This window comes from Pleurodeles waltl, chromosome 5, assembly GCF_031143425.1.
Source record: "Pleurodeles waltl isolate 20211129_DDA chromosome 5, aPleWal1.hap1.20221129, whole genome shotgun sequence".
NCBI lineage: Eukaryota > Metazoa > Chordata > Amphibia > Caudata > Salamandridae > Pleurodeles > Pleurodeles waltl.
The window spans coordinates 571,284,935-571,303,871 of NC_090444.1; the positions used below are offsets into that span (position 1 = coordinate 571,284,935).

Here is an 18,937-nt window from a genome sequence, read left to right on the forward strand (position 1 = left end):
CACTGGAAGTTCCACTGTTTGATTTAGATGGAACGGTGAAATAACCTTTGGCAAAAATTTAGGATTGGTCCTTAGGACGACTTTATTTTTGTGTAGTTGTATAAAAGGTTCCTGTATTGTAAACGCCTGAATCTCGCTTACTCTTCTTAGGGAAGTAATGGCGATGAGAAATGCCACCTTCCAAGTTAGGAACTGTATGTCGCAGGAGTGCATGGGTTCAAAAGGTGGACCCATAAGTCTAGTTAGGACAACATTTAGGTTCCATGAAGGAACAGGTAGTGTTCTTGGTGGTATAATTCTCCTAAGGCCCTCCATGAATGCTTTAATGACTGGTATCTTATATAGGGAAGTTGAATAGGTAGTCTGCAGGTATGCAGATATTGCTGCAAGGTGTATTTTAATGGAAGAGAAAGCTAGGTTAGATTTTTGTAAGTGAAGCAAGTAACCCACTACATGTTCTGGAGTTGTGTGTAATGGTTGTATTTGATTAATATGGCAGTAGCAAACAAACCTCTTCCATTTACTTGCATAGCAGTGCCTGGTGGATGGCCTTCTGGCTTGTTTTATGACTTCCATACATTCTTGGGTAAGTTGTAAGTGCCCGAATTCTAGGATTTCAGGAGCCAGATTGCTAGATTCAGCGATGCTGGATCTGGGTGTCTGATCTTTTGGTTGTGCTGTGTCAACAGATCTGGCCTGTTGGGCAATTTGATGCAGGGTACCACTGATAGGTCTAGCAGCGTTGTGTACCAGGGTTGCCTTGCCCAAGTTGGTGCTATCAATATGAGTTTGAGTTTGCTTTGACTGAGTTTGTTTACCAGGTAAGGAAGGAGAGGGAGAGGAGGAAAAGCGTAAGCAAATATCCCTGACCAGTTCATCCATAGGGCATTGCCTTGGGATTGTTTGTGTGGGTATCTGGATGCGAAGTTTTGGCATTTTGCGTTCTCCCTTGTCGCAAACAAGTCTATCTGAGGTGTTCCCCAGAGTTTGAAATAAGTGTTCAGAATTTGGGGGTGAATTTCCCATTCGTGGACCTGTTGATGATCTCGAGAGAGATTGTCTGCGAGTTGATTTTGGATCCCTGGTATAAACTGTGCTATTAGGCGAATTTGGTTGTGAATTGCCCAATGCCAAATTTTTTGTGCTAGCAGGCTTAACTGCGTGGAGTGCGTCCCCCCCTGCTTGTTTAGATAATACATTGTTGTCATGTTGTCTGTTTTGACGAGAATGTATTTGTGAACTATTATTGGTTGGAAAGCTTTTAGTGCTTGAAAAACTGCTAGAAGTTCTAGGTGATTGATATGCATTTTTGTTTGATGTACGTTCCATTGTCCTTGTATGCTGTGTTGATCGAGGTGTGCTCCCCACCCTGTCATGGAAGCATCTGTTGTTATTACGTATTGTGGCACTGGGTCTTGGAAAGGCCGCCCCTTGTTTAAATTTATGTTGTTCCACCACAGAAGCGAGAGGTAAGTTTGGCGGTCTATTAACACCAGATCTAGAAGGTGACCCTGTGCTTGAGACCACTGTGATGCTAGGCATTGTTGTAAGGGCCTCATGTGCAGTCTTGCGTTTGGGACAATGGCTATGCATGAAGACATCATGCCTAGGAGTTGTAATACCATTTTTGCTTGTATCTTTTGTGTTGGATACATGCGTTGTATGATGGTGTTGAAATTTAGAATTCTTTGTGGACTTGGAGTGGCTACTCCCTTTGATGTGTCTATTATGGCTCCTAGGTATTGTTGTACCTTGCGCGGCAGAATGTTGGATTTTGTAAAGTTGACGGTGAACCCGAGTTTGAAGAGGGTTTGTATGATCTGATTTGTGTGATTTGAGCACTGTATGAACGAATGGGCCTTGATTAGCCAGTCGTCCAAATATGGGAACACATGTATTTGCTGCCTTCTTATGTGTGCAGCGACTACCGCTAGACATTTGGTAAAGACTCTTGGTGCGGTTGTTAATCCGAAAGGCAGTACCTTGAATTGGTAATGTATTCCTTTGAATACAAACCTTAGGTATTTCCTGTGCGATGGGTGTATTGGTATATGGAAATAAGCATCCTTGAGGTCTAAAGTTGCCATGTAGTCGTGTAGTTTTAGCAATGGCAATACTTCTTGTAGTGTGACCATGTGGAAGTGGTCTGATTTGACGAAAGTGTTCACTACTCTGAGGTCTAGGATTGGTCTCAGTGTTTTGTCCTTCTTTGGTATCAGAAAGTACAGTGAGTAAACTCCTGTGTTTATTTGTGTGTTTGGCACTAATTCGATTGCATTCTTTTGCAATAGTGCCTGCACTTCTATCTCCAGGAGATTGGAATGGTGTGTTGTTAAATTTTGTGCTTTTGGTGGTATGTTTGGAGGGAATTGTAGAAATTCTATGCAATAACCATGTTGGATAATTGCTAGAACCCAAGTGTCTGTAGTGATTTTCTCCCATGCTTTGTAATAATGACCTATTCTTCCCCCCACTGGTGTTGTGTGGAGGGGGTGAGTGACATGTGAGTCACTGTCTAGTAGTAGGGGTTTTGGGGCTTTGAAATCTTCCTCTATTTCTAGGGAATTGCCCTCCTCTATATTGTCCCCGAAAACCTCCTCTATACTGTCCCTGGTAACTGGACGGTGTGGCTTGTGAGGTGCTGGCTTGTGTGCTTTGACCCCGAAACCCCCCTCGAAAGGGCGTTTTACGGAATGTGCTGTAATTCCCTCTGCTCTGCGGGGAGTAGAGTTCGCCCATGGCTTTGGCAGTGTCCGTATCTTTTTTGAGTTTCTCAATCGCTGTGTCCACTTCTGGACCGAACAGTTCTTTTTCATTAAAAGGCATATTGAGAACTGCTTGTTGAATCTCTGGTTTAAATCCAGACGTTCGGAGCCATGCATGCCTTCTGATAGTTACAGATGTATTAATTGTCCGTGCAGCTGTATCTGCAGCGTCCATGGAGGAGCGTATCTGGTTGTTGGAGATGGTCTGTCCCTCCTCAACCACTTGTTTTGCCCTATTTTGTAAGTCCTTGGGCAGATGTTCAATGAGATGTTGCATCTCGTCCCAGTGGGCTCTGTCATAGCGCGCAAGTAGTGCCTGGGAGTTCGCGATGCGCCACTGGTTTGCAGCTTGTGCTGCGACTCTTTTACCAGCTGCATCGAACTTGCGGCTTTCTTTATCTGGGGGTGGTGCATCTCCAGATGTGTGAGAGTTGGCCCTTTTCCTAGCTGCTCCTACAACGACAGAGTCTGGTGGCAGCTGTGTAGTGATGAAAACCGGGTCCGTAGGAGGCGCTTTATACTTTTTTTCCACCCTTGGTGTGATTGCCCTACTTTTGACCGGCTCCTTAAAGATGTCTTTTGCGTGCCGGAGCATACCAGGGAGCATAGGCAGGCTTTGGTATGAGCTGTGGGTGGAGGAGAGTGTGTTGAATAAGAAATCATCCTCGACCTGTTCTGAGTGGAGGCTTACGTTGTGAAATTGTGCTGCTCTAGCCACCACTTGAGAGTACGCGGTGCTGTCTTCTGGTGGAGATGGCTTTGTAGGGTATGCCTCCGGACTGTTATCTGACACTGGGGCGTCGTATAGGTCCCATGCGTCCTGATCTTGGTCACCCTGGCTCATGGTGGTGTGAGCTGGGGAGTGTGATGGAGTTTGTGCTGGTGAAACGTTAATCACGGGCGGAGGAGAGGGTAGTGGGGTAACTCTTTTCACCACTTTTGGTTGTGGTGTTTGTTCCGTCTGGAACTCCAACCTTCTCTTTCTCCTAATGGGGGGAAGGGTGCTTATTTTTCCTGTCCCCTGCTGAATGAAGATACGCTTTTGCGTATGGTCCACATCAGTTGCTTGTAGCTCTTCCTCAAACCTATGCTTCTGCATTTGGGAGGTTAGCGAGTGCTCTTCTGTATAAGAGCCTGAAGCTGGGTCGCTTGCAGTTTGTTTCGGCATCGAAACTTTGTCTGCGTGTTTTTTCGGCTCCGAGGTGACTTTTTTCCTTTTCGGGGCCGAAACCTCTCGGCGTCGATCTGTTTCGGTGCCGCTGTCTCGGCGTCGAGCCGTGTCCACACCGGCATCTCGGTGTCGAGGCTTGTCTCCAGCACTTTCTCGGTCCCGAGAAGGCTGCGTGCCGGTGTCTCGACCGGAGTCGGACGATCTCGCCACTGTTTGGGCCTTTTTCGGTGCCGACGGTCGGTCACCGAATTTATGGGTGGAGCCATGGCCTGGTGGCAGTGGCGTCCCCTGGGCCTTGTAAATCTTCCTCTGAGTGGTTTTCGACGTCTTACTCACGGTTTGTGTATCGTCGAATCCTTCGGAGTCTGAGTCTTGGATCGAGAAGGTACCTTCCTCTTCCTGTTCCTCGAACTCCCGTTGGGCTGTCGGTGCGGACGCCATCTGAAGTCTTCTGGCTCGACGGTCTCGGAGTGTTTTTCGGGACCGGAACGCACGACAGGCCTCGCAGGTGTCTTCGCTGTGCTCAGGTGACAGGCACAGGTTGCAGACCAAGTGTTGGTCTGTGTAGGGGTATTTATTGTGGCATTTGGGGCAGAAACGGAACGGGGTCCGTTCCATCGGCGTTCTTCAGCACGCGGTCGGGCCGACCAGGCCCCGACGGAGGATCGAAAAACTACCCCGAAGGGCACCGGAGCTCTTCGATCTTCGATGCGGTGTGGAATCTAAGTACGCCGATCCCGAACGCAACAATACCGACGAAAATCTTCCGAAATTAGCTAATTTTCCGTTCCGAAACTCGGAGCGACAGGAACACGTCCGAACCCGATGGCGGAAAAAAAACAATCGAAGATGGAGTCGACGCCCATGCGCAATGGAGACAAAAGGAGGAGTCACTCGGTCCCGTGACTCGAAAGACTTCTTCGAAGAAAAACAACTTGTAACAATCCGGCCCAACACCAGATGGCGAGCTATTGCAGAACATGCGTATCTACAGCGACAGATGCCATCGAACTGAAAGGTTTACCTTTTAAGCCTCCTTGACTCCACAAGTTAAAGTGACGAACAGTCAAGGCTTAGCTCAAAGAAGGAGGATGAGGTTGACCCAGAGTAGAGCCACTGGCCAGCACTGCCATAACAGCGCTTAAGCAATGACCAGCCAGACCTCGGACAATGACTGATGCCTAGCTTTTTACTAACCTTTTAAACTCAAAAAGAAGCAACTGGTGTCTTGTAATTGGTTTTGCTCTTAATCTCTGAATGGATTTATTAGGCCGTGTAGAATTAGTACCAAGAAGCTACTGAAGCGGGAATAATGACAAAGATATGGAGTGCATGTCTACATCAAGTCTGTGCTTTTTCATGGGCCTCCCATGATCTCCAGTGTCTACCCATGACAGAACACTGTTTCAACTGCAAATACTTTAGTTTTATCAGGATTTCCAGAAGTCTGTATTTTGGAGATAAGTGACCTCAGTTTGCTCCTATAGATATCCAACACATTCATGAGCATAAAAACAAGCAACAGTTTCGTTTTGGAGATTTATTAGCAATTATATTGCCAACAATACTTGTACATAAAAGTAACTGATAATGAATATTGAAAATCAACTGTAAGATAAGTTTCTACAGATCAACATGATCAACAAATGCATTTTGGGGACAAAAAAAGACTGCTGTGTGTATTTCAGCTGGTTGCCAAGTTCTTGTAGGATCTTCCCTCTTTTTGAAGTCTTAATCGTCCAGCGCTGGAGGCCAGTCAACATCCACAGACTATGGAGAGAAGGAAAAAAAAACAAGATTGCTGTGATTTGATGATACATTAAAACAGGCTGCAACAGCAATCATGATTCAATATTTTGTGCTTTGATTTCTACATTTGGATTATTACTTATGGTTGTTTTTAAAGTTTGCAATATGTTAAGACTTTCAGTGACTTTATTGCATGAAAGACATCATCTGATAGAGATTTCTAGTTGCAGGTTCCTTATCTTAGAATTTCCCCCAGGCATCAGACTGGATCCGGAGATTTTTCTTCAAGCAATACCCTTGCGCATAGGTAGGTGGCGTTGATCAACTCCACGGGCGTCGTTGGCATCGTAGTCGCCGTTATGATGTCGGGAGTAGTACATAGACGCCGCCTCAGTGCAGTGACGTCAGTTCTGTTCTTTCTGCACCACGCGCTGATCCGGAGAGAGCTACCTTGGTCTCTTTTTGATCGACTTCAAACCTTTTGATGAGTTTTTCGTTAGTTTTTGGGTACGTCGAGGATGTTCCCGAAGACAGGTTTCAAGCCATGCGAGGACTGTCACCACATGATGTCGGTGACAGATTCACATCGGGTTTGTTTGTGGTGCCTGGAGCGCGACGACGACCCAAAGTCGTGCTCTGAGTGCTGGGCCATGCACCCAAAGGCCTTGAGGGAGCATTCTCTCAAACTCATGGCAGCCCGGCGCTTGACCCCGCGTAGGTCCCGGTCTTGCTCAAGAGGAAGGTCTCGAGACCATTTGTGGAGCCGCCATCAGTTGTCTTCCTCCAAATCTTCGGGAACAGGTAAGAAGAAGAAGTCGTCGAAGAGGTCCCATCGCCCTTTTACTGCACCCTGTCGCTCGGCTGATGTGACGCAGGAGGAGCGTCGATGCTCAAGGCCTCCGTCCTCTGAGCCTGCTTCTGGGTCCGCTCCACGCTTGCCCGAATTACCGGGGGCTGGATTGATCCCCGCCCAACTTAAAGAGTTCTATGAGGCCATGTGCCTCATTTTTGGGCAGACTGACCCTGTTACGGAGCCTTCAGACCCAAGGGATTTGGTCGAGGGGCCTTCGGGTTCTGCGCCAGCGGCTTCTGCTCCGGTCACGGAGGTCCACTCCGGATCCACTTGCGGATCCCCTCCGACACCGGTCGTACCACTGAGACCTTCCCCGGCGCCGGTTTGATTGTGGATGCTCTCGACATCGGTAGTGCCCACTATTGACATCGACCCGATCCTTATCCTCGATGACTCCGAGTCGGAGCGGCGTAGGCCGACGCCACATCTGGCCTCGATGGGACGTTCTCACCCCAGGTTGGATTTGGACCCTTTTCCCTAGGAGAACGAAATCGGGGAAGGACTGGAGGGGTCCCTGGACCCTTATGAATACCAGGATGACCCATCTTTGGACTGGGCACAGGAATTGGGCGAGGCCAGTGGATTGGACACTTCTCCAGATGCTGGCATTCTGTATCCTCCTACTGTGGCTACAGCGGAGGGAGCGACTTATGCTATGGTGGTTAGTAGGGCGCCTGAGGTCCTTTAAGCTACCTACTATAGAGGTCAGGTCCAATCTCCTGACGGAGATGCTTCAACCAGGGGCTTCCACATCTGAGCCCCTGTTGCCATTCAATGAAGCCTTTACTGATGTCCTTTTGGGGACTTGGTCTGAACCCAACACAGCAGCTCCTGTGAATAGGACTATCGCAAGCCGCCATCGGCCCGCCCAAATGACCCTAAATTCCTGTCCTAACCCCCACGCCTGAGAGTCTTGTCATCCAGGCTTCTTCTTCCTCAGGCGCATTCCCTTCCGCACCCCCGGATAGGGAATCACAAAGGCTGGAACAATTTGGGAAGAAAACGTTTTCTTCCTCCAGTCTCGCGCTGTGGTCCGTCAACACCCCATGCCTTTTGGGCCGCTATACCCACTCTTTGTGGGATACGAGTGCGCAAGTTCTGCCGCAGATACTGGAGGAGGCTCGTGCTATCGTCTCCCAAGCTGTCAAGGATGCAAGAGATGCAGCAAAGTTCACGATCCGATGTGGGCTGGACACAACCGACACTCTGGGCAGATCGGTTGCTACGATGGTGGCCTTGAGACGCCACGCCTGGTTGCGTTTTTCTGTTTTTTCGGGGGATGTCCAACAGTCTCTCATGGACATGCCCTGTGATGGCTCTCGTCTCTTTGGAGACAAGGTGGACTCAGCCTTGAAGAGATTCAAGGACTCCCGGGCTACAGCTCGGTCCCTTGGTCTTTCCAATAGCCCTTGCCCCAAGCAGTCTGCCTTTCGCCCCTTTTGTGGCCACGGAAGGGGCTCCCTGTCACGTTCCCACCCAGCCACTGTGTCACCCATGCTGTTCAGCCGTTGCATGGCTGGGGACACGGAATCCCACATGGTCGTGGGACAGGGAACCAGAGGTCTGCCCAGTCCACCCCTGTCCCAGCTGCAGCCTCCAAACCCTCCTAGTATGTCCCATAACTCCTAACCAGTTGGCAGCAGGATCCGCCATCACCTGCCCTACTGGGATTCCATCACTACGGACAGCTGGGTTTTGCAGATAGTTTGAAAGGGCTATTCCCTCCCTTTCGAATCTGCCCCACGGCCATGACTCTATCAATCAGCCAACTTCCGGAGGTCATTTGGCACTTCTCCGCCAGGAAGTTGCGTCTCTCTTGGCCAAGGGAGCTATAGAGAAGGTCTCTGTGCCAGAAATAGCTAGTGGTTGTTATTCCCACTACTTTCTGGTGCCAAAAAAGGACAAGGGCTTACGTCCTATCCTAGACCTTCAGGACCTCAACTAATTCCTCAAGAAGGAGAAATTCAAAATGCTCACCCTGGCGCAGGTTCTGTCTGCCTTAGACCAAGCAGAATGGATAGTAGCGTTGGACTTGCAGGACGCTTATTTCCACATTCCCATCAGTTTACCGTGCTCCCTCCCTTTCGGCCTTACCAGCCCCCCTCGGGTGTTCACAAAAGTGATGGCGGTGGTTGCAGCTCATCTGCGCAGGTTAGGGGTCTCTGTCTTTCCCTACCTCGACGACTGGCCGTTGAAGGTGGACTCGCCCCAGAAAGTCATCTCCCACCTTCAGACTATGGGGAGCCTCTTGCACACCCTGAGGTTCACTATCAACGTGCCAAAGTCACACTTAACTCCCTCTCAGACGCTCCCTTTCATCGGAACTGTTCTTGACACATTGCAGTTTCAGGCTTATCCTCCCGAAATGCGAGTCCAAGATATTCAGGCTATGTTTCCGATCTTTCAGCCTCTGTCCTGGGTTTCAGAGAGACTGACTCTGAGGCTGCTGGGTCTCATGGCCTCCTGCTAGTGACACATGCCAGATGGCATATGCGGGTGCTGCAGTGGGACTTGAAGTTCCAGAGGGAGCAGCATCAGGAGAATCTCTCCGACATGGTCCAGATCTCGGAGGGGACTGCGAAAGATCTGCAGTGGTGGCTTTCAAATCTGCATTGGGTCCACGACAGACCCCTCTCCCTTCACAAGCTAGATCTATCTATAGTGACAGATTTGTCGCCTCTGGGTTGGGGTGGTCACGTGCTAGAGGCGGCGATCAGAGCACTTTGGTCTTCAGCGGAGTCTGGGATCCAAATCAATCTTCTGGAGCTCTGGGCGATCAGGCTTGCGTTGAAAGCATTTCTTCCCTCTCTCAAAGGGAAAGTAGTGTAGGTGTTCACGGACAATACTACCGCCATGTGGTACTGCAACAAACAGGGCAGAGTAGGGTCCTGGACCTTTTGTCAGGAGGCACTACGTCTGTGGACATGGCTGGAACATCAGGGCATTACCCTGGTGGTTCAACATCTGGCGGGTTCTCTCAATGCCAGAGCAGACAAACTCAGCCCTCGATGCACAGCCGATCATGAATGGCGTCTCCATCCGGAGGTGGAGCAAGGTCTCTTTCAGCAGTAGAGAGAACCTTGGTTAGATCGGTTTGCCTCCGCAGAGAATGTGCAATGTCAGCTGTTTTGTGTGTTGGAGTTTCCAAAGCAGCACTCGCTCGGAGACGCTTTTTGTCTCGAGGGGTACTCCGGCCTCCTTTCCGCCTGTACCACTTATGCCCAGAGTTCTCAAGAAGATAAAGAACAATCGGGCCCAAGTCATCTTGGTGGCTCCGGACTGGGCACGTAGAGTATGGTATCCAGAGCTACTGAGTATGGCCATTGATCCTCTTCAGGCAGATCTTCTGTCGCAGCAGCAGTGGATGGTTCTCCACTCAAACCTGTCCAATCTCCGTCTTCATGGGTGGAGACTGAGCGGCGACAGTTGATGACTTTTGATTTACCACCCAAAGTCTGTGATGTTATCTTGGCAGCCAGGCGTCCCTCCACCAAAACAGTATACGCCTGTCGTTGACATAAATTTGTGGTGTGGTGCACCAACTAATCTGTTGATCCCCTCTCTGCTCCTCTATCTGAGGTTATTTTGTTCATTCTTTCTTTGGCCCAGCTGGGCTCTGCTTTGGGCACACTTAAGGGGAATTTATCTGCCATTTCGACCTCCTTAGGTTACCTTATCAGCCCTCACTCCTTAAATCTCCTATTGTGAATAGATTTCTAAAAGGTCTCACCCATTTATTCCCTCCCACTCCACTTACCATGCCTCAGTGGGACCTCAATCTTGTCCTTACTTACTTAATGTGTACTCCCTTTGAGCCAATGCCATCACTTCTGCTCACAGGGTGACTGAGCTTCAGGCCCTTTTGTTCAAACCTCTATAATTGTCTGTGCACCCTGACAAAGTGGTGTTGCGCACTAAGTGTAGGAGACTGGACTGGCTTGTAGTGAGTACCAAGGGGTACTTGCACCTTGCACCAGGCCCAGTTATCCCTTATTAGTGTATAGGGTGTCTAGCAGCTTAGGCTGATAGATAATGGTAGCTTAGCAGAGCAGCTTAGGCTGAACTAGGAGACGTGTGAAGCTACTACAGTACCACTTAGTGTCATATGCACAATATCATAAGAAAACACAATACACAGTTATACTAAAAATAAAGGTACTTTATTTTTATGACAATATGCCAAAGTATCTTAGAGTGTACCCTCAGTGAGAGGATAGGAAATATACACAAGATATATATACACAATAGCAAAAATATGCAGTATAGTCTTAGAAAACAGTGCAAACAATGTATAGTTACAATAGGATGCAATGGGGAAACATAGGGATAGGGGCAACACAAACCATATACTCCAAAAGTGGAATGCGAACCACGAATGGACCCCAAACCTATGGGTAGAGGGTCGCTGGGACTATTAGAAAATAGTGAGAGTTAGAAAAATAACCCTCCCCAAGACCCTGAAAAGTGAGTGCAAAGTGCACTAAAGTTCCCCTAAGGACAAAGAAGTCGTGTTAGAGGAATAATGCAGGAAAGACACAAACCAACAATGCAACAACTGTGGATTTCCAATCTAGGGTACCTGTGGAACAAGGGGACCAAGTCCAAAAGTCACAAGCAAGTCGGAGATGGGCAAATGCCCAGGAAATGCCAGCTGCGGGTGCAAAGAAGCTTCTACTGGACAGAAGAAGCTGAGGTTTCTGCAGGAACGAAAAGGGCTAGAGACTTCCCCTTTGGTGGACGGATCCCTCTCGCCGTGGAGAGTCGTGCAGAAGTGTTTTCCCGCCGAAAGAACGCCAACAAGCCTTGCTAGCTGCAAATCGTGCGGTTAGCGTTTTTGGACGCTGCTGTGGCCCTGGAGGGACCAGGAGGTCGCAAATTGGACCAGGAGAGAGAGGGGACGTCGAGCAAGACAAGGAGCCCTCTCAGCAGCAGGTAGCACCCGGAGAAGTGCCAGAAACAGGCACTACGAGGATGCGTGAAACGGTGCTCACCCGAAGTCGCACAAAGGAGTCCCACGTCGCCGGAGACCAACTTAGAAAGTCGTGCAATGCAGGTTAGAGTGCCGTGGACCCAGGCTTGGCTCTGCACAAAGGATTTCCGCCGGAAGTGCACAGGGGCCGGAGTAGCTGCAAAAGTCACGGTTCCCAGCAATGCAGCCCAGCGAGGTGCGGCAAGGACTTACCTCCACCAAACTTGGACTGAAGAGTCACTGGACTGTGGGGGTCACTTGGACAGAGTCGCTGGATTCGAGGGACCTCGCTCGTCGTGCTGAGAGGAGACCCAAGGGACCGGTAATGCAGCTTTTTGGTGCCTGCGGTTGCAGGGGGAAGATTCCGTCGACCCACTGGAGATTTCTTCGGAGCTTCTGGTGCAGAGAGGAGGCAGACTACCCCCACAGCATGCACAGACAGGAAAACAGTTGAGAAGGCGGCAGGATCAGCGTTACAGAGTTGCAGTAGTCGTCTTTGCTACTATGTTGCAGGTTTGCAGGCTTCCAGCGCGGTCAGCAGTCGATTCCTTGGCAGAAGGTGAAGAGAGAGATGCAGAGGAACTCGGATGAGCTCTTGCATTCGTTATCTAAAGTTTCCCCAGAGACAGAGACCCTAAATAGCCATAAAAGAGGGTTTGGCTACCTAGGAGAGAGGATAGGCTACTAACACCTGAAGGAGCCTATCAGAAGGAGTCTCTGACGTCACCTGGTGGCACTGGCCACTCAGAGCAGTCCAGTGTGCCAGCAGCACCTCTGTTTCCAAGATGGCAGAGGTCTGGAGCACACTGGAGGAGCTCTGGACACCTCCCAGGGGAGGTGCAGGTCAGGGGAGTGGTCACTCCCCTTTCCTTTGTCCAGTTTTCGCGCCAGAGCAGGGCTAAGGGGTCCCCTGAACCGGTGTAGACTGGCTTATGCAGAATTGGGCACATCTGTGCCCAAGAAAGCATTTCCAGAGGCTGGGGGAGGCTACTCCTCCCCTGCCTTCACACCATTTTCCAAAGGGAGAGGGTGTCACACCCTCTCTCAGAGGAAGTTCTTTGTTCTGCCATCCTGGGCCAGGCCTGGCTGGACCCCAGGAGGGCAGATGCCTGTCTGAGGGGTTGGCAGCAGCAGCAGCTGCAGTGAAACCCCAGGAAGGGCAGTTTGGCAGTACCAGGGTCTGTGCTACAGACCACTGGGATCATGGAATTGTGCCAACAATGCCAGGATGGCATAGAGGGGGCAATTCCATGATCTTAGACATGTTACATGGCCATATTTGGAGTTACCATTGTGAAGCTACATATAGGTAGTGACCTATATGTAGTGCACGCGTGTAATGGTGTCCCCGCACTCACAAAGTTCAGGGAATTGGCTCTGAACAATGTGGGGGCACCTTGGCTAGTGCCAGGGTGCCCTCACACTAAGTAACTTTGCACCTAACCTTTACCAGGTAAAGGTTAGACATATAGGTGACTTATAAGTTACTTAAGTGCAGTGTAAAATGGCTGTGAAATAACGTGGACGTTATTTCACTCAGGCTGCAGTGGCAGGCCTGTGTAAGAATTGTCAGAGCTCCCTATGGGTGGCAAAAGAAATGCTGCAGCCCATAGGGATCTCCTGGAACCCCAATACCCTGGGTACCTCAGTACCATATACTAGGGAATTATAAGGGTGTTCCAGTAAGCCAATGTAAATTGGTAAAATTGGTCACTAGCCTGTTAGTGACAATTTGAAATAAATGAGAGAGCATAACCACTGAGGTTCTGGTTAGCAGAGCCTCAGTGAGACAGTTAGGCACCACACAGGGAACACATACATATAGGCCACAAACTTATGAGCACTGGGGTCCTGACTAGCAGGGTCCCAGTGACACATAACAAACATACTGAAAACATAGGGTTTTCACTATGAGCACTGGGCCCTGGCTAGCAGGATCCCAGTGAGACAGTGAAAACACCCTGACATACACTCACAAACAGGCCAAAAGTGGGGGTAACAAGGCTAGAAAGAGGCTACTTTCTCACACAACCCCCCCACCCCCCAAACGAAGGACAATAAGGCTAACCTTGGCCAGTTGAGACTTTATTGTCTAAGTGGTGATAAGTAGAGAGTAGCTCTGCAATAGACTGGTTACTCCCTTTATCATCCACTCTATGGTTACTTCCCTGTGGGGATGTAAACCACCCTGTTTGAAGTTTTTTAGCTAAGCAACAATGTGAAGATGTATTTTCAGAGTTTCTATCAGTAAGTTTTAGTTTAGAGCAGTGGGAATTGTCCACTGAACCTATTTGTAGTGATGGAAATGCCAGACAGGGATGCTGTCTCAGAAAAGCCATAGCTGGGCAAAAACTTTGTCCATATGGCTGGAAGAGAGAACAGGGATGCTGTTTCTCTTGAGTTGGAGCAGGGCAGGGATGCTGTCCTATGAGCTCCACACTAGGGCAGGGATGCTGTCCTAAGTGTTGTGAGGCAGTGCAGGGTTTCTGCACTAAAGTTTCTCTGGGAGGGTTGGAGGGATGCTCCATGTTAACTAAAATGGTGCTCTTTTTGTCACCAATGTTAGTTATCCCACAGAGAGGTACTTCTACCTCAGGGAGTCCAGCTTTGCCAGCTGATGATTCCCTTGGAACAGGTGCCACCCCAGGAGAGGTTTCTCCCACCACAGGAATGGTATCCTGAATGGTAGGGTGGTTAGGGGATACTGTGATACCCTTTTTACCTGTTGATGGAGAGGGATCCTGAGTTTTCAGGCCTTCTCTCCTTTGCTTTTTCATTTCAGTAGAAATGAGAGGGAACAATTCCTCAGGGATGCCCAGCATGGCTGCATGGGCATAAAACTCTACATCAGCCCAACCTGAGGCCTCTAGGTCATTACCTAAGAGACAGTCTACAGGTAAGCTAGGTGATACCACCACCTGCTTAGGGCCAGTAACTCCACCCCAACTAAACTGAATTATAGCTAAGGGAAGAAACTTAGTGGAGTTATGGACATCAATAATCTTATACTGTTGTCCAATGATGTGTTGATCAGGGTGCACTAGGTTTTCAGTCACCAAAGTGATACTGGCACCTGTGTCCCTGTAGGCCAAGGCCTCAACACCGTTTATTGAAACTGTCTGCTTGTACTTATCCATTGTAAGGGGACAAGCAGTCAGTGTGGCAAGGCCAATGCCACTAGGTGTGACAGAAACTGTCTTGGGACTGACTACCCCAGTTTCTATTATGGACCCATAAGTGAACCCAACTACACCCTTAACTTGACTGTTGCCAGCAGTCCCACCACTAGTACCACTACTGCTACGGGCACTAGAGCTTGATGTATTAGTGGTGGTAGGCTCAGGGGGTTTACCTGGACAGGACTTATCCCCTGGCCTATGGCCTCTATTTTTACACACAAAGCACCAAGGCTTTTTAATGTGTGTGGGTTGAGAAGAAGAGGAAGAATTAGTTTTATCCCCACCCTCTGAAGAGTGTTTAAGATTTGAAGTGGGATCTTTGGTTTTACCCTTCTCCCCATGCTTATCTTGAGATTTTTCACCATCTTTCTTCTTATTGCCATCTTTGTCACCCCCTGTATGAACTTTTCTGTTCACTCTTGTTCTGACCCATTTGTCTGCCTTCTTTCCCAATTCTTGGGGAGAGGTCAGATCAGAGTCCACCAAGTACTGGTGCAACAAATCAGACACACAATTATTAAGAATATGCTCTCTCAGGATCAAGTTATACAGGCTGTCATAATCAGTAACTTTACTGCCATGTAACCACCCCTCCAAGGCCTTCACTGAATGGTCAATGAAATCAACCCAGTCTTGTGAAGACTCCTTTTTGGTCTCTCTGAACTTTATCCTGTACTGTTCAGTGGTTAAGCCATAACCATCCAGGAGTTCATTCTTAAGAACTTGGAAATTATTAGCATCATTTTCTTTCACAGTAAGGAGCCTATCCCTACCTTTTCCACTAAATGATAGCCATAGGATAGCAGCCCACTGCCTTTGAGGGACATCCTGTACAACACAGGCCCTCTCAAGTGCAGCAAACCACTTGTTAATGTCATCCCCCTCCTTATAAGGGGGAACTATCTTATGCAGATTCCTGGAATCATGCTCTTTTGCAGGATGACTATGGGGAATACTGCTGCTGCCACCATGGGTATCTAAACCCAACTTCTGTCTTTCTTTCTCCAGTTCAAAAGACTGTCTATCCAAATCCAGCTGTTGCTTTTTAAGCTTCAGTCTGGTTTGTTCCACTCTCAACTTATTGAGTTCCCTCTCTAACATTCTGTCATCAGGGTTGGTGGGAGGGACATTCTTAGACACAGAAGAATGAACAGAAGGAGACCTGTCCCTTACAGAAGCCACCCTAACAGCTTGGCTCACAGAAACATCACTACCAGTATGGTGAGAATAAATGCTTTTGCTATGATGTGAGACAACACTATTTGTATGGTGAGGCTCTCCATCATTACCAACTATGCTAGACTGTCTAGTAATGGGCAGGCTAGGAAGTTTCTTTCCTGAATCTTTTCCTGGGGGAGTCCCTGCATCAGATTGGGAACCATTTACTACTTTTTCAACAGATGTGGCCCCTATGGCCTTATCTTGTTCTCTAAGCATATTAAGCAACAATTCCAAGGAAGGATTCTTCCCTACACTCAAACCTCTCTCTATGCAGAGACTCCTTGCTCCTTTCCAGCTAAGGTGATCATATGCAATCTTAGACAGGTCAACATTTTGGCCTGTGCCAGACATTTTAGAGAGAGTTAAAGTGATAGAAAAAGAGAAAAAAGTTTGTCAGAGCTTTTAGAAAGACAGAGAAAAAAAACTTTTTAGAACTTTTTAGAAAGTTAGAAGTACTTTTCAGCACTTAGAAAAGAGTGAAAAGAGGAAATGCAAAACTTTTTGGCAATGTGTATATACACTGAACTTGTTTTGTATATTTTTCTCTTATGAAAAGTACAATGACAAGAGTGGTAAGTAGTCTCAAAGCACTTATCCCACCGCTGCACAACCAATGTAGGAGACTGGACTGGCTTGTAGTGAGTACCAAGGGGTACTTGCACCTTGCACCAGGCCCAGTTATCCCTTATTAGTGTATAGGGTGTCTAGCAGCTTAGGCTGATAGATAATGGTAGCTTAGCAGAGCAGCTTAGGCTGAACTAGGAGACGTGTGAAGCTACTACAGTACCACTTAGTGTCATATGCACAATATCATAAGAAAACACAATACACAGTTAAACTAAAAATAAAGGTACTTTATTTTTATGACAATATGCCAAAGTATCTTAGAGTGTACCCTCAGTGAGAGGATAGGAAATATACACAAGATATATATACACAATAGCAAAAATATGCAGTATATTCTTAGAAAACAGTGCAAACAATGTATAGTTACAATAGGATGCAATGGGGAAACATAGGGATAGGGGCAACACAAACCATATACTCCAAAAGTGGAATGCGAACCACGAATGGACCCCAAACCTATGTGACCTTGTAGAGGGTCGCTGGGACTATTAGAAAATAGTGAGAGTTAGAAAAATAACCCTCCCCAAGACCCTGAAAAGTGAGTGCAAAGTGCACTAAAGTTCCCCTAAGGACAAAGAAGTTGTGTTAGAGGAATAATGCAGGAAAGACACAAACCAACAATGCAACAACTGTGGATTTCCAATCTAGGGTACCTGTGGAACAAGGGGACCAAGTCCAAAACTCACAAGCAAGTCGGAGATGGGCAAATGCCCAGGAAATGCCAGCTGCGGGTGCAAAGAAGCTTCTACTGGACAGAAGAAGCTGAGGTTTCTGCAGGAACGAAAAGGGCTAGAGACTTCCCCTTTGGTGGACGGATCCCTCTCGCCGTGGAGAGTCGTGCAGAAGTGTTTTCCCGCCGAAAGAACGCCAACAAGCCTTGCTAGCTGCAAATCGTGCGGTTAGCGTTTTTGGACGCTGCTGTGGCCCTGGAGGGACCAGGAGGTCGCAAATTGGACCAGGAGAGAGAGGGGACGTCGAGCAAGACGAGGAGCCCTCTCAGCAGCAGGTAGCACCCGGAGAAGTGCCAGAAACAGGCACTACGAGGATGCGTGAAACGGTGCTCACACGAAGTCGCACAAAGGAGTCCCACGTCGCCGGAGACCAACTTAGAAAGTCGTGCAATGCAGGTTAGAGTGCCGTGGACCCAGGCTTGGCTGTGCACAAAGGATTTCCGCCGGAAGTGCACAGGGGCCGGAGTAGCTGCAAAAGTCGCGGTTCCCAGCAATGCAGCCCAGCGAGGTGAGGCAATGACTTACCTCCACCAAACTTGGACTGAAGAGTCACTGGACTGTGGGGGTCACTTGGACAGAGTCGCTGGATTCGAGGGACCTCGCTCGTCGTGCTGAGAGGAGACCCAAGGGACCGGTAATGCAGCTTTTTGGTGCCTGCGGTTGCAGGGGGAAGATTCCGTCGACCCACGGGAGATTTCTTCGGAGCTTCTGGTGCAGAGAGGAGGCAGACTACCCCCACAGCATGCACAGACAGGAAAACAGTCGAGAAGGCGGCAGGATCAGCGTTACAGAGTTGCAGAAGTCGTCTTTGCTACTATGTTGCAGGTTTGCAGCCTTCCAGCGCGGTCAGCAGTCGATTCCTTGGCAGAAGGTGAAGAGAGAGATGCAGAGGAACTCGGATGAGCTCTTGCATTCGTTATCTAAAGTTTCCCCAGAGACAGAGACCCTAAATAGCCAGAAAAGAGGGTTTGGCTACCTAGGAGAGAGGATAGGCTACTAACACCTGAAGGAGCCTATCAGAAGGAGTCTCTGACGTCACCTGGTGGCACTGGCCACTCAGAGCAGTCCAGTGTGCCAGCAGCACCTCTGTTTCCAAGATGGCAGAGGTCTGGAGCACACTGGAGGAGCTCTGGACACCTCCCAGGGGAGGTGCAGGTCAGGGGAGTGGTCACTCCCCTTTCCTTTGTCCAGTTTTCGCGCCAGAGCAGGGCTAAGGGGTCCCCTGAACCGGTGTAGACTGGCTTATGCAGAATTGGGCACATCTGTGCCCAAGAAAGCATTTCCAGAGGCTGGGGGAGGCTACTCCTCCCCTGCCTTCACACCATTTTCCAAAGGGAGAGGGTGTCACACCCTCTCTCAGAGGAAGTTCTTTGTTCTGCCATCCTGGGCCAGGCCTGGCTGGACCCCAGGAGGGCAGATGCCTGTCTGAGGGGTTGGCAGCAGCAGCAGCTGCAGTGAAACCCCAGGAAGGGCAGTTTGGCAGTACCAGGGTCTGTGCTACAGACCACTGGGATCATGGAATTGTGCCAACAATGCCAGGATGGCATAGAGGGGGCAATTCCATGATCTTAGACATGTTACATGGCCATATTTGGAGTTACCATTGTGAAGCTACATATAGGTAGTGACCTATATGTAGTGCACGCGTGTAATGGTGTCCCCGCACTCACAA

The 18,937-nt window shown here is 48.9% G+C and overlaps 1 protein-coding gene across 5 annotated transcripts in view; it reads right to left on the reverse strand.

The window, feature by feature from the left end:
* Nucleotides 1-5,461: 5,461 nt before the first annotated feature.
* Nucleotides 5,462-18,937, reverse strand: part of PUS10 (pseudouridine synthase 10) — a 322,578-nt gene continuing 309,102 nt past the window's right edge. For all 5 annotated transcript variants that reach the window (XM_069234384.1, XM_069234385.1, XM_069234383.1 and 2 more), the window contains one exon: nucleotides 5,462-5,706. In XM_069234384.1, the coding sequence (XP_069090485.1) occupies nucleotides 5,668-5,706 (39 nt within the window). In that variant the 3' untranslated portion in view covers nucleotides 5,462-5,667. The remainder of the gene's footprint in view (nucleotides 5,707-18,937) is intronic.